The 14,343-nt window shown below is 43.3% G+C and overlaps 1 protein-coding gene across 3 annotated transcripts in view; it reads right to left on the minus strand.

Annotated features, from left to right (window-relative positions):
- Positions 1-204: 204 nt before the first annotated feature.
- The window catches only part of cdin1 (CDAN1 interacting nuclease 1), a 53,374-nt gene continuing 39,235 nt past the window's right edge, over positions 205-14,343 (minus strand). For 2 of the 3 annotated variants that reach the window (XM_034525503.1, XM_034525505.1), the window contains one exon: positions 243-1,362. In XM_034525503.1, coding sequence (XP_034381394.1) covers positions 1,209-1,362 — 154 coding nt within the window. In that variant the 3' untranslated portion in view covers positions 243-1,208. Of the gene's footprint in view, positions 1,363-14,343 lie in introns of all 3 variants that reach the window. The other variant, XM_034525504.1, reaches the window with a different exon arrangement.

Consider the following 14,343-nt stretch of genomic DNA (forward strand, 5'->3'; position numbering starts at 1 on the left):
ATATTTTAGATGTTAAGTAGTTGACACTGATGATGAACCATAGGCAACACATTCTAAAAATGCAAAGGTTTTAACAATCAAGGTTTTTTTTTACTGTTCCGGACGGACTTAAGACCTTGTGCTCGATGATGAAATGTCACTTAACCAGTCAGTCAATTGAAACACAAAATATATGTACAGACAAAATTAGTCACCACCAATTTTGATTATCAATGAGTCATTTTAATTTGTGAAGCAGAAAAATCCAAACAAGCTTCTTATATGCGAGGACTTTTTATTTCTCTGTTTTTATATCGCTGTAAATTGAGTATCAGGAAGGGAGGTAGAAAATATAACACATGAATTGTTCGAAAAAATATGAATTGCAGAACAGACAAATAGAAAAAGTATTATATAACTGTCTATATCCAACACCAGGCAAACCAGCTGAGGAGAACGACAGAAACACCTGTTGTGTAACGTCAGCTGTGTGAAAATGTGTAACCAAAAAGTGACACATTATAGTTGTTGAATTATACTTGATTAAGCAGACACAAAATGTTAACAATATTTGTGGTGATGACAATTAGTCGCGATGTCTGCTTCAACCCACTGTGGTAAAAAAAAAAGAAGAAATCTTCAAAAGATTTTCTAAAGTGAAAAAGGTCACATTGAGGCCATCTTTATTCAGAAATTATCCTGTTTACCTCCCGGAGAGTGACTGAGAGGGCACTGAGTGACGCAGGTGAGAGACAGGCTTCCACCCAGCCCCCGGACTGCCCCTCTCTTATCTGCGTATGGAGTGGAGGAGGAAGGAGTGACAAAGGCCAGGGCTTTGGGTGTGATAAGGAAGGGCCTAATGTCCTGCTCTGGTCCTGGCTCTCACCCTGGCTGTGCGTTGCAAGAGGCCATCCAGGGGCCGGGAGCTGACCGCCACCAGGAAAGCCTCCAAGACAGTGTTTTTGCACACAGGTATGAATCTGACCCCGTGCTGTCAGCTATGCAGAAAGGTGCTGTGTGTTTACATGTGCTAGCTTTGGAGCAGTGAAAGAGAGGAAGGGAGCGACAGACAGAGGGTCAGGTGGAGTTCAGGGCAGAGTCGTCTCACTCCGCAGGAAAGCCAAATTGCTTCCGGATCTAGGTATACACACCCCTGTTCCTACCCTTCCCGCCTTCTTGTTTTCCTCTCTCTTTCCTTGCATCTCCGGTTTTTTTCTCACTCTTTGTCTTTATTCTGGCTCTTGTGGCGGTCCGTCCTGCTGAGCGGCATTGCACAGGACAATGTCTGTCGGGAAGCAGTCTTTGAGCAGGATACCTCTGTCTCTTTGGCAGTCCAGCTCTTCTATGAAACCATACCAGTAGATCACAAGGCCGGGACCAAACCTGCAGTGCAAAACAAAAGCAGCACAGCACATTTTTGGTTAGTACATCATTGCTGTCAGGTCTGAGAGTTCTGAAGTAGCGATGAACAAGTTACAGTTTATTTTACATTTATATCTGCACAATGCTTAAAAGGTTGTTGATGTTGGATCTGGAAGGCAAAACAATAAAAGCATGCATAAGTAAGTGAAGGGATAGAAAGATGGGACACAAGCGAGATTGATCTATGAGAGATAAGGTCACTTAGGTTTTTTTTCCTTTGATCACCATCCAGGAAACGTGTGTTGAATCAAATGAAAAAAAGCTGCCAGGAAGATTAATATCTTTCTGACAGGGTGATACACACTTGATCACATTACAATGGCAGTGCAGTAACAATAATCTAACAAATAACAAAGCTCTACACCAAGGCCTTCGGATCCTGTCGTAGGAAGCCTTCGGGACACAGCGGAGCACACAGAGTTCAACACAAAGTTTGAGACTTAAACACTCTGCATCTGGCGGCTAATGTTAGCCAATCCATCAGCGTCCAGCTGCTTCATTCACATTCACTTTGAAAGCCAAAGCAACTTTGCCTCACTTGGCAAGCACTGCACTAACTAAAAGCTATAATTAAGGACTTGCCAAGCAACTCACTAGTCAAGTTAAAACTATTTAAATAGAAGATGTTTTAATTGTCCATCTCCTATCCTTTGTTCTCTGATCTCTCATATTTGTGTTGTGTCTCTTATAGACACTGTAGCTACTGTACACCTAAAGGTATGCTGAAAGGTGTAGAAACAATTAAAAAGAAGGAGTTCTTCACCGGGAATGTGCAACGTTGTTTCACGACTTCTCCCTCTCACAAAGTCAATGAATCATCTTTCAAGATATTTATTATGCCCCAAAGAGCAACCGGTGGCCCCTCTCTGCCTCATATAGATCATACATATTCTTTGAACATTAGCTGCCATGCATAAAGACATGTCACAGTTGAACTCTGAACGGAGAGCACCTCGGCTTCCAGATTCAAGGCGGCTGACAGTGCTCTGGTCCCAGACACTCTATCCTCAGACCGTTAACAATGTTGTGGGGCCTCGGGAGACCTAGACAGGAAGCTAGCCAAAGAGCAACAGAAGTTCACCTCCAAGGTAAAGTGCATAAAACCTTGGACCTGTGATCAATCATTTTGTATTAAAATACTGCCTTGAACACCCTATGGTGTCATTTTAATAATAATAATTACGTGAATATTTGGTCTCTCATATGGTTTAAATGTATGAGCTTATTATAAATACCTTGATGTTTGACCCTTACAACTCTGACAAGATATTCTAACCACATAAATGTTAAAAGCGAGTGCAAGAATCAGTTGTCGTGACATTGCCAACTATGCATGTGTACTGTTGACCGAGCCTTGAGGCACTGCATGTTCTACATACAGTACTTGGTGACCCGACGCATGCACAAACAAAATGAATGTGACTCTACACGCACACACACCCTCCCTCAAAGAGGCCCTTGCAGCAGTACATGCTTCGGCACCCCGTCCCCGGATTCTACGTTTTACAGTGTGTGATTTACGGTGCTGTATCTATGAGCGAACAGGCCAAAGCTAACAGCCCTGGAGAAAGCTCACAGATGCACACTGAAAGTTCACCACAATGTCACACACATAGCTCAGCCTCTCAGCACCGCACAAAGCTCAAGCCCCCAAACTCTCATCATTTCCATGGCCCACCGCTGCACATGGTCGCCAACTCTTAATATGGAAATGTTATGGAAACAAAACCTAAACATTTACATTATAGATGACTTTGGAAAAAGGGGTTATGCTCTTCTTTTCATTCAGCCGCCGTGCCGTATGTATTTCCTGTGCTCTGGATGGGGAGGTGAGGCTGAAAAGGGGAGGAAATGGAGACTGGTCGGCAGAGAGGGAAGAGAGGCAACCTTCTGGAAAGGTTAAAACTGTACATCAACAGATAAGGTAGCGGTGTACGATACATCATGTCCTAGGTCTGTCAGGGGAGGCAGAGCGCAAATTGAAACAAGCAAAAATTATAAACACAGGGGAGCCATGTCACCAAGGCCTTTCCATACCGTAAAGAAAATAAATGGACTTTGAATCTTACTCAGAATTAATACAAGTCAATACTACAGGGAGCTTGAGGGAAGAAAAAAAAAAATCGGCGCCCGGGAATACAAACAATAACACTGAGGGGGAAGGGTCTGGTCAGAGGGTAAGACTGAGCCGTATGGCCACAGTATTAGAAGAAGTTCCAAGCACTATCCAGACACTCAATAGAGCAATTAAAAACATACAGTCTATGCTGCCCTATGTACTCTTTTACAATTCCTTTGTGTGTAATAACGCCTGAGGAAGTGACTGGAAGATCAGTTTAAATTTGGGAGGCAAATTATGGTTTATTATGTGGGCTGGCTCATCTTATCCGAGGTGGTGTGCTTATTACACACACACCACATCGGAGTCAGAGTCAACCATCTTCCAATAAACACCTAACTATGTAACGAGTTGGGGAAATTGTTTGTGAAACGAAGCTAATTCCAGCAAGGGGGACACTTGACGAGCCTGGGCGTGGATTGCGGCTGCCAGCCACGCTTTCGTTAGTGTTAATGAGCGGGTGGTGGTCGCATTTAAAGCAGGTGCCAAGCAGCTTACTTCGGCAGCTTAATGAGAGCAAGGCACTCAGGAACAAAAACCCTGGAATGGAGGAGAGGGAGTGTTATTAGTGTCTGCCTGCGCACACACACACACACACACACACACACACACACAGCAAGTCATGCAGCCAAGCCTCACGCAGAGATGGAATTAAATCTCTGCCTCTTAAATGCACCACCCATATGTGAACACAGAGCACCAGTAAAGACAATTAAATACTATGAACTCCAATCTAGTGAAAAATACAGGAAAATACAAACTGTAGCCTTCAAATAACATGCAAAATTGCTTGTCTTGATTTTATGTATGCCCTTCTCATTTCTTGAGAAGTCTGAGGTTGCTGGAGGTCAGACTGCTCATCCCCCCCCCCCTTCAAGAAAACTTGCTGTTTAACATTTCTACCGAACAAACGGATCACGGCTAATTTGATCTGCCACATTTGGTGAGAAAACGCTTTACTAAAACAGGGGGCTGAGCACTTCTGCCAAAACACATTACGCGACATGACTAATTATCAATAAAATCACGATGAATTTACGCTCGACTTTAAAAAACACGTCATTTCATTTTACAATTCGCGCAGACCCATTTTAAACAAACGCCCCCCGGCAATGATTTAGACAGCATAAGCCTTTACCTGAGCATGAACTCTATGTCTCTGAGGTTTCCCCACAAAGACCTCTTTGTTTTCAGCATCCATACATCAGGTCAGAAGGTAGACCTGCGACAGCACTGCCAAACATAAGCTTCAGTCTTTTCTCTGCTCCTTGAAATGCAGGTATGAAACCTGCTCAACTTTCTTTTGAAGCAGAAAGCATTGAGTGTAATTGGGGTGAGAGGTATAGTGGAATAAAAGTCTCTGTGTTGGAGACAGAAGGACTATATACATAGCCAAGAATGTGTGTATTAGTGACAAATGACCTTTCATGGTCAGTCCATGCTATAGCAGCTCCCTATTGGCGTTTATTTACAGGGTCAGATAATGACTGTGTGAGGTGTTTGTATGTGTGGAGTTTTAGAGAGGGGGGGGGGGGCAGTGACCCAGGGCCTGCATGCCAGGTGATATGGCCCGCAGCTGATCACTGTACGTCCAGCTTGTGTATTTTAATGGCATTGTAGTAGCTGTTTGTAGCAAGTCAGCCAGCCCTATGATGAAGACGCCCCGATGACACAAGCTTCCGTGCACACAAATAGGATATTTAAAAGCTAGGCTCTGCCTGGAGGGGCGTCCACGAACAGGGAGGTAAATAATCCCTTGCTACAAACTATACGTCCATAAATAACAGGAGTTGAATGGAAGAGTAACTCCCACAGATTAACATTAACATGACTCGAGCTAAGAAAAGAACACCTTCTTTTCTCTCACCACCGCCCCCTTTTATTTTCGTGGGCAAGGAAAAGTTCAATTCTGCTCAGGTATGTGAAGCAGAAATACAAGGCAGCCGCAGCATACAATCGTATGTTCAATGAGACACCCAAGCCTACACAAGCATCGCAATTAAGGTGGAATAGAGGGCAATAAAAAATAAAACATCTTTCGCCAGGTGTAATTCTCCCCGACATGTTTATGTTTTCTGTCGGTGGGGTATGGAAAGGGAACGTGGTTCGTCTTTATCACTCTGGGGAGAGAGAGGGTTTTACGTGTGTTTGTATGCGTAGTGTTGGGCTTTAACAGAGATGTGTGGAGGCAATGTGTGAGTATGACGGGTGTGGGAGGTCAGTGCTTTAGCAGGTAACCATAGCAACTACATAGGTATATTTGTATAAATAAAATTAAATGATAAATAAAAATAAATACATAAATAAATAAAAAAAAAAAAAAAATGTATTTGTGTTAGCTACCTGTCAAATAAGGCTATGCTGCGATATTGACAAAATCAAATCTAATGTTTTCCTTTGTATCTTGTATACCTTTGTTTCACTTACAATAACTATGAAGAAATAATAATGTTACTGTAATGCAGAAATAACATTTAATATTTAAACGTTATACCTGAAATCATGATATAGTACAATATCTAACAATATATTGCCCTATTCTATAGACAAATTATTATTACAGGGATTTGTCAGATGTATCAATTTAATGCATTAGGGCAATTATTTCTATGTGCTCTGAAGAATACACTGAATCTGAACATACACAACGAGGATGGCAGGTATGTTTGTGCTACTCACAGCAAAATCAACACATTTGTGGATAAAAGAAACTATAATACAAACAAATCTGAGCTTTGCACTGAAATTAACAAAAGAAAATTCTCAATGATGAATTGTACAAATAAGTTATTCTTATCATTGTTTTATTAACCTGTAAGTGTTTAATCACTGTATTGTGGAACTCTTCAACCACCAACGAATTATCACTTTCTCTGACCTCGGTCTCCCTCACGACCGCCTATCACCTTAGCCACCTTCTCACATTAACTTAAACCTTATCTTCACTTACACACGCACACTCACTCACACACACACACACACACTCTATAACAATCAGCTGATTGATAACATGGCTAACACGTGATTATTTTAAGGAGCACGTGACTTAATAAGCATCAGCCTCCTCACGCCATTTGGTCCTGGTTAGGAGCCATTTGTACAATATTATGCTTCCCGAGCATCCTCCAGCCAATGGGAGGAAGCTTAATCAGTGTTTGGAACTCGTTAGGTCCCTTAACTGAGCATGTCGCCGACCGCATTAGCAACACATATTTGAGGGACAAGTGTGCGTTGTGTGTGTGTAATTTGTGCTGGTCCCCTCTAAGATCTACGCTGTCACGGTCCAACGTGCTTTGACACACTCAGGTCTGCTTTGGATGTGGAGCGAAACCAAACAAGGTGTGGTCTGGCTATGGATGTGTCTGTTTAGTGTTCAGAAGTTGCTCCAAACAGCTTGGAGGACCGTGCATACGACAAAACAAAACGTACCGACGACAGCTCTCTGATGACACCATAACAATCCATATTAAAAGTTGGGTTGGAGTAATGGAACAACTTATACTTTAGACAAATCCATGTCTCTTTTCTCCTCTTTTACGAACACGATTAAATCCAGCCTTTTGTGATATGAATGTAGTAATAACAATGCTCTGTCTCTGTGTTCACATTCAGTCAGTCAGCTTTCACCTGATCTTTTCTCAGATATCGACTCCCCATCCTTTATCATGACCCTCCAGATCATGAAAACAGCTCGATCTCCTCAGTTATGACACACTTATTGGGTATTCATTAACACTTGATATTATTAAATCCTATTATGCCAATGGATGCAAAGGGTGTTTCCTACGCAAGTGCTGTACTGAAATCATGAGTCTGCAATATCTATCTGTGAGTCTGGACGTGTGTACATTTTAAATGTATGCGATACACAAGATTGAGATCACCGTCATAAGATCTGATACGAGGAGTAAAAATAACAGCGGAAAAAAAAAGGCTCCGGGCTTTTATCATTTGCAGATGAGGCTTATTAGTCTCTAAAGCCAAACACTGGCCGCAGTGCTAATGTGGCGATCTGTCCAGAGAGTTCCTCTGGCCTTTGATGAGTAACCATGTCTGTACGTTCCGCGTGGAGACAGGAAGCTCCCTGCGGTTGCTGGGGGCTGGGCGCCTGTGCAGACGGCGAGGACTCCAGCGTCGAGGGGATACATGCTCCTTTAACCTGTTATTGTGAACTCCAAGCAGCCCTGGCCGATAATTGCCACCTGTCTCTGGGGAAACACAGTCACAAGCATGCAGAGGGACGGCCATTTTGTGTCTGCCGCTGCTGCTCGCCCCACGCAGCCCTGGTCCTAATCCTGCCCTTAACCCCTGCCGGCTGATGTGTTTTCAATTTAGGATGATCCCCCACGACAGGCACGGCCCTAATCAACAACAGTTTGTACTGTAACCCTATCTGCCCTTGCGAGGGCAGCGTCAGCCTGACCGGGCGCCTACAAACCTGGTGTGTCCAGCAGAGCAACAGCGCTGCGTGTGTATATGTATGGATGATATCATGTTTATGTGTGAGGTCATAGCATGTGTGTGTGCCTGAGACTTGGCTGTTTGTCTCACACATTGTGTTCTGCTATAGAAACAAAGATATAAAACATCCAAACACGTGCGCAATGCAAACAGAAGCAAACAAGCCAGTGCTCTAATTTCAAACATTTATTCTATTTGAAGTTTTAACAAACCTTTTGTCACTTCTAACGAGTGGGCCAATGGATCATAGGACTCACGGTTCGGATCGTATCACGGATCAGATTCATGGATCAGATTCAGCACAAAAGAAAAACAAGGGAGCACCGATACTAATTTAAGATCAGTGGTGATCCATATTGTTGTTTGATAATAGCAGATGGTCTATAGACAAAAAGGCTTTTTGTCCCAAAAGATATTTCAACCACTCTTAAGTCTGTAAACCATCAACAATTCTAAATGTTACGCTTTTATTTTTCTTATCGTTTTTTTCCACACACAATTCAAATGATAACTAAATCAAAAAATATAATTTCATCGATTAAAACAAATCTTGTCATTCGTATATTTAATGATGTATTGCAATCTGCTTTGAAGTAGTGTAATCGGGTCATAATTCAACTCGAATATCTATTAAATTTGAAAACATCTCCTTCAAACAACTGGACTTATTCAAGTTTCTCAACAACACTACATTTTACGAGATTACACGTGAACACATCATGATTATGTTATAATTGACCTTCGCCTACTCATTTTCACTAAACAGAGCCTGAACGCATCTTCAAGTAACCGAACGGAATCTCGTGTGTCAATTTAAACACCGATTGGTTGTTTACAATGTAACATTATCAGAGATCACCGACTAGAAAAGCAAAAATGTCGATCACCTTGATCTCATATTTTACTGAATATTGCCAGATCACGGTCGTCAGTAAAACTATATTTCACACTGAGGTGGTTAATATCAAACTGTGTAATTAATCCGCGGTTCACATGCGTGCGACAACGTGAGGGGGGGGGGGGGAGAGATCCCTCCCGATCACGGATCAACCGCGGTCCGTTACACCACTACTTCTAACTGGTCTGTACTTTCCAACGAGATTTGCATTTCCATTCTGAAAAAAAGCCACAATATCCACTGGCTCAGTCTTATATCTTCAATTCTGCTGCCACTCCACTGAGGGCTGAATGAAAAAGTTCGGCATGGAAAGGCAGGTGTGAATGTTTGTTGTGGAGGGCCTCTTGGCCTCTGCATCCACGAGGAGAACCCTGCCCCGAAATTAGAGTGAGGCCTCTAATGTCTCCCTGGGAGAAAAAGAGGCCTGGCTTTCGTCCAAGTCAGCACCTTTGGAAGTGCAGTCGTGTTACCACCACTAAATCAACATGTCAGCGCCCGGCCCATGAACTTCTTCACCCAGACTCCACCGCTTACAGCTACCCCACACACCTAATGAATTGGTGTGAATGCCCATCTGTCTGGTACAATGAAAAGGGGAAAGGAGGACTGAGGAGAAATAGTAAAAGAAGAACAAAACAGAGTTCTTTTTCAGCTTTTGCATCGAACGTTTGCAATGGAGAACAGGTAACGGTGTCCCCGCCGTCAAACTTGGCCTTGGAGTCCAAAATGGAACTGTCCAAGTTTGGGGGGCCAGTTTGGAGACGGACTCAGGCGAAGGGCCACAGAAAGCTGTGTGCTTACTCTGCAGTCTGTTTACATTCCAGAGGGTAATTTTAGCCCCTGGGGGGGGAGCAGAGCAGGGGGGCCGACATGTCGTTGGTGCTTGTCAGTGGTCGACGAGGCCAGCCGGCGCAGTGGCGGCACCTGGACATGTGGGTGGTACATAAAAACACACACAGACCTTCAGCGGACAAACCACTGGAGCTGTTTTCTGGGTTCGAGCTGATCAATTATTTACAAGGTTTAGTGAGAGGAAATTAAAAAAAGAGCCAACGAGCATCTTCTGTAAATAGTCAAAAATAGTAATGGCTATTTTGTCTGTGACGGGACAACTCAACAGAGACGCAATCCAACTGGGAGGCCGAGTGGGAAACCACACACGTGGTGGGTGTAGTCTTGCTAACAGGCCCTCCACAAAGCACCATTAGCCTTTGGACAACACAGGATATCCCCTGTGTTTTCACTGATGATCTGGGGTGCAAATCTAATTTCATTGTAGTTTTTAAGAATTTGCTACGCAAACAAAAAAAGGATTCTAGTTCAAGAATTGCTGGGGGCTTCTGTGCGCGTTTTGGGATTTGTCTTTTTATTACTCCCAGCCCAGAGTGTCCCTTCAAAGGGCGAGAAAACAAAATGTCAATGTGTAAGAGGAGGGGGGGACAAAAGAGAGAGAGAGAGAGAGAGAGAGGGGAGACTTAGGGCTTATCGAAACTAATTAGGCGAGGGATGAGGATGGAAGTTAAATACTGGGCTACATGTAATGAAAGAAGCAGAGTGGGGGACATCTAGGGGTCAGGCCCACACCAAACAGTGGTCCTCAGGCAATCTGGTATTGATTTTCACTCGTTTGGGGGGGATGAAGGTGGACAGGGGGAGGGAGCCATGGAGAGAGAGAAGAGAGACGGGGAGAGGCGGTAGTGGAAGAGTCTAAAGGTCTTGTGAGTTGTCAACTTGACAGTTTAACCCCTTTTGGAGAACAAACAAACAGAGGGATCTCCTGGGCTGACAGCGTTGATCTGTCATAGCGACGATGCTACAAAGCCACACACAATGCCCACACAGGAGAGGAACAGGAGGTAGGGTGGGTTGATACAAATATGCACAGGCACATTCCTTAAGCCTTAGAAGATAGGACTGTGCTCTGCTTACGATCTGGCAACCCTGATCCATGAATATCTGCCCCTCAGATCGGAGGGGGATACACTATAATGACTAAACTATATTTCCAATGAATCGATTTAAGAACACAGATAGACAAAATATATAGCTTATGCATGATATTTCTCATTAGTGGTGTTCTGTTAATGACAGAATGACAGAACGCACACATATGCAAAAGCCAAAGTGGGCCCATCAGTTACATTTTGGTCTTTCCTCAAGTCAAAAAGTTCAGGTCTGTCTGCTATAGGAGCACACACAGATGTCAGCGCTCCTCCCTTGTCATTCAATCGGGGAAGGCCGTCACCCCGAGCACCTTCCCTCTCATGTCCTTAAACACTTGAAGACCCCTTTCACTTTTCCCCTCAGACTGCCTCATCGCTTTGTCACATAGCCAAGGGGGACTCCATTAGCCACAGAGCCCCAACTCTCACTTAAAACAAACACACACACACACACACACACACACACACGCACACGCGCACACGCACACGATCTGTGCAGCCAAGGCTGTCCACATCAAATTAGAGTGGCCCCTATTGTCCCTATTACAGCCTGGGAATGCTCCATCATGACGGATGCTACGGGGTCCCTCACTTGTCAGGAGTTGTCAGATAGATAGGGAGTCTGGATACACAGAGCTGACAGGTAATCTTAATGTCTTCAATTAGCCCAATTAGGCCTGTCATAAACAATTCGATAAGTGCTCGACCAACACAAACAGATAGACGCACGCAAAAGTGCACACGGACGGACACACTCACACGCCAAGGTCTGCAGGGTATTAATGAGTAGGGTAATGGGTATATCAGCGAACGGTTGACTTGTCTTTTGTTTCAAAGAGGGGTGCGTCCTCATCCCTTGCTCTCAGCTGGGCGCTGCTGGCTGCTACCTGGTCAGTTCAAATTGTACCATCTCCTTTCATTAGCGCATCGCTGGCTGAGAATCTGAGAGGCCGTGACAAAATTCATTTGAGACGAGTGGGAGCAGATTGCCTGGAGCAGGTGCTATAAGGGAGATAAAACAAAAGCAGCACCTTTTGAGAAGCTCTGTGTGTGCATGCATGCGCATGTTTTTTATCTGTGTGTGTGTGTGTGAGAGGCTTTTCCCTGGTCTTCACATTCTGTTATTTTCCTTGCTATGGTAAATGTGTAATGACAGAAGAGTGCTTTTGAAAAAAAAAAGAAAGAAAGAACAGGGACCATAGAATAATTCATCCCAGCGCACACTTGGGAGTGTTTACAAAGCTGTGAAATCTAAATATTGTTTCTAGCGTGACTAAATAGGCCAACACCTTTCTGTCGAGAGGATGTGTGATAGCTAACATTGTTTGATTTGGTCCCTCCTTTATGATATCTTATCGCAGAACAACGGCGACACCCACACTACATCTGCTCTTTTTGTCGTCTAACCAGTTCTTTAAATTCATCTATTTGCATTCACTATTAATGTATTTTTCTGCGGATATGCCGGGCACGTTTCAGGAACCGTGAAGCACAAGCTAATGTTTAAAACGGAGAGAACCGCAGTCTGCAAACACAAGACCTGAGCAAAGTTAGCATCAATATTTGAACAAGAACTTCACGTCAACGCGGCCTCATCCTACATACAAAGGCCCTGCAATGCCCCACATTAAGCAACAACGCTGACACTTTCAATGCTAGTCTCGGGGCATTCACAGTGTTGTACAAATACAATCAACATTGAAGATTTCAGTTCAAACCGAGGCAATATGCTGAATGGTGAAATCCTGATGCTAGGGATGTCTTGTGTTTCTAAACGGGAACTGACCAGAGTATCGATAAGATTCGGATTAACGGTTAGGCTTGCGTTACTTTAGAAGTCAGGGAGTGAGAACTCAAAAAGCAACATTGCAAACCTCCTCTCTCTCTGCACGAGGGGCGGAGTTGTGCTTTAGTCTGACACACACACACACACACACACACACACACACACACACACACACACACAGTACAGCGGGAAACACCCATCATGACAGAGAGAACAAAAAGATGGAAAGTATGGCTACATTTGACTGGAGTAGAGAACTCTTGTTGTCACAAATGCAATAAGACTGGTAATACCAGCAATTTATCAAAACATTTCGCGACACATAACTCAAATGTGCAGAAATGCAGCGCTTTCCACTGTTTGTCGAGCGGCTGTCCATCCTCGTCCACTGCAGGTGACGTTAGCGATGCCGTACAGAGTTTGATAATAAGACCAGGCTGATGAATGAAAGCTAATCGCTCAGCTAATTGTTCATCTGCGCCTGTATTTGAAGGATTTTGGAACCTTTTGTAGATTGTTGAGCTGAGACTACAGCCAACTTTATTTAGCCTTTTGCTGCTAAGAACATTGTTTGTTTTATAAATGTATTGATTTATTTACATTTGTTGTTGGCATTTAAATAGTATAGTCTACAATCGGGAGTTATTTAAACATTGCTGCTGTTGCTGCTTAAGAAATACAATTTGTTTACATAAGAATAAAAGGTTTCTAATTAATTATCTTTTCTTCTCACAAAATATAAAAAAGAACCGATAAGAGCATTGATAAGGAACCAAACCAATACGCAGTTACTATAAAAGTACCAGCATTGATACAATCCTCATGATACCCATCCCAACCTGAGGTACAAGGAGTCAAAACAACTGCTATCAGCAAGACCTGTGATGGACATCTAGCTGTACTTCTGTTCTTTAACTCAAGTGATGGCTGGAATGCCATCTGAGGGAAAAGAAAGAAAAAGTGAGACACAGACAAGCTGTTACCGGGAAGTTGTAATAGGAAATTGCTCTTGGCAACTATTTGTTCAAGCACCAGATTTTTTTAAATCTTTATGCCAACCCAGCGAGCCCCCATTGGAAAACAGGGCAGGTCCCCCTAATGAGTAATCTATTTCAAAGCAGTCGTGTCTGGGCATGACAGTTTACTGAGAGGCTTGAAGAACTGGTAATTACCAGTGTTACGGGGCAATTAATGCATATTACACTGCGGCACTCATGGCGGTGACTGTCAGCTCCCCAATAAAAATGAGCACTCTTCAGCTAAAGGGTGACATTAATTGGGCCCTTAATGACTATGCAGAGGAACCAAGCCAAATAGGAACAAAACAGGAGACTTGCTCTGACTCCAGCAGAGGGCTGGAAATTGGGCTAAAAATGAGATTAATTGCTGTTTAGAAAAAAAAGAAGGGAAAAATGTGGTGAGGGGAAGGGGGGGAAAGAGGTTGGAATTATAGGGTGCAGAGAGCAAGGGCTGCTCAAACAAATGACAATTCAATTAATTATTTTATACTGTATTTTCTATACCTTTAGGAGTGCAGACAGGCCATAGGCCCATTTCGCGGGCTTTGTCTTGATATGTTGCTCATTGCAAAAACACATACATTTCCCAGATCACCCACTATATGATAATGGCGTATGTTCATTATAATGAATACGTCTAAAATCTTCATTCCCAGTGAAAAGAGGCTTTCCCACATAACATGAAGGCATACACAGTATATATATATATATATATC

The sequence above is a fragment of the Cyclopterus lumpus genome, chromosome 22 (genome assembly GCF_009769545.1).
Source record: "Cyclopterus lumpus isolate fCycLum1 chromosome 22, fCycLum1.pri, whole genome shotgun sequence".
Taxonomy (NCBI): domain Eukaryota; kingdom Metazoa; phylum Chordata; class Actinopteri; order Perciformes; family Cyclopteridae; genus Cyclopterus; species Cyclopterus lumpus.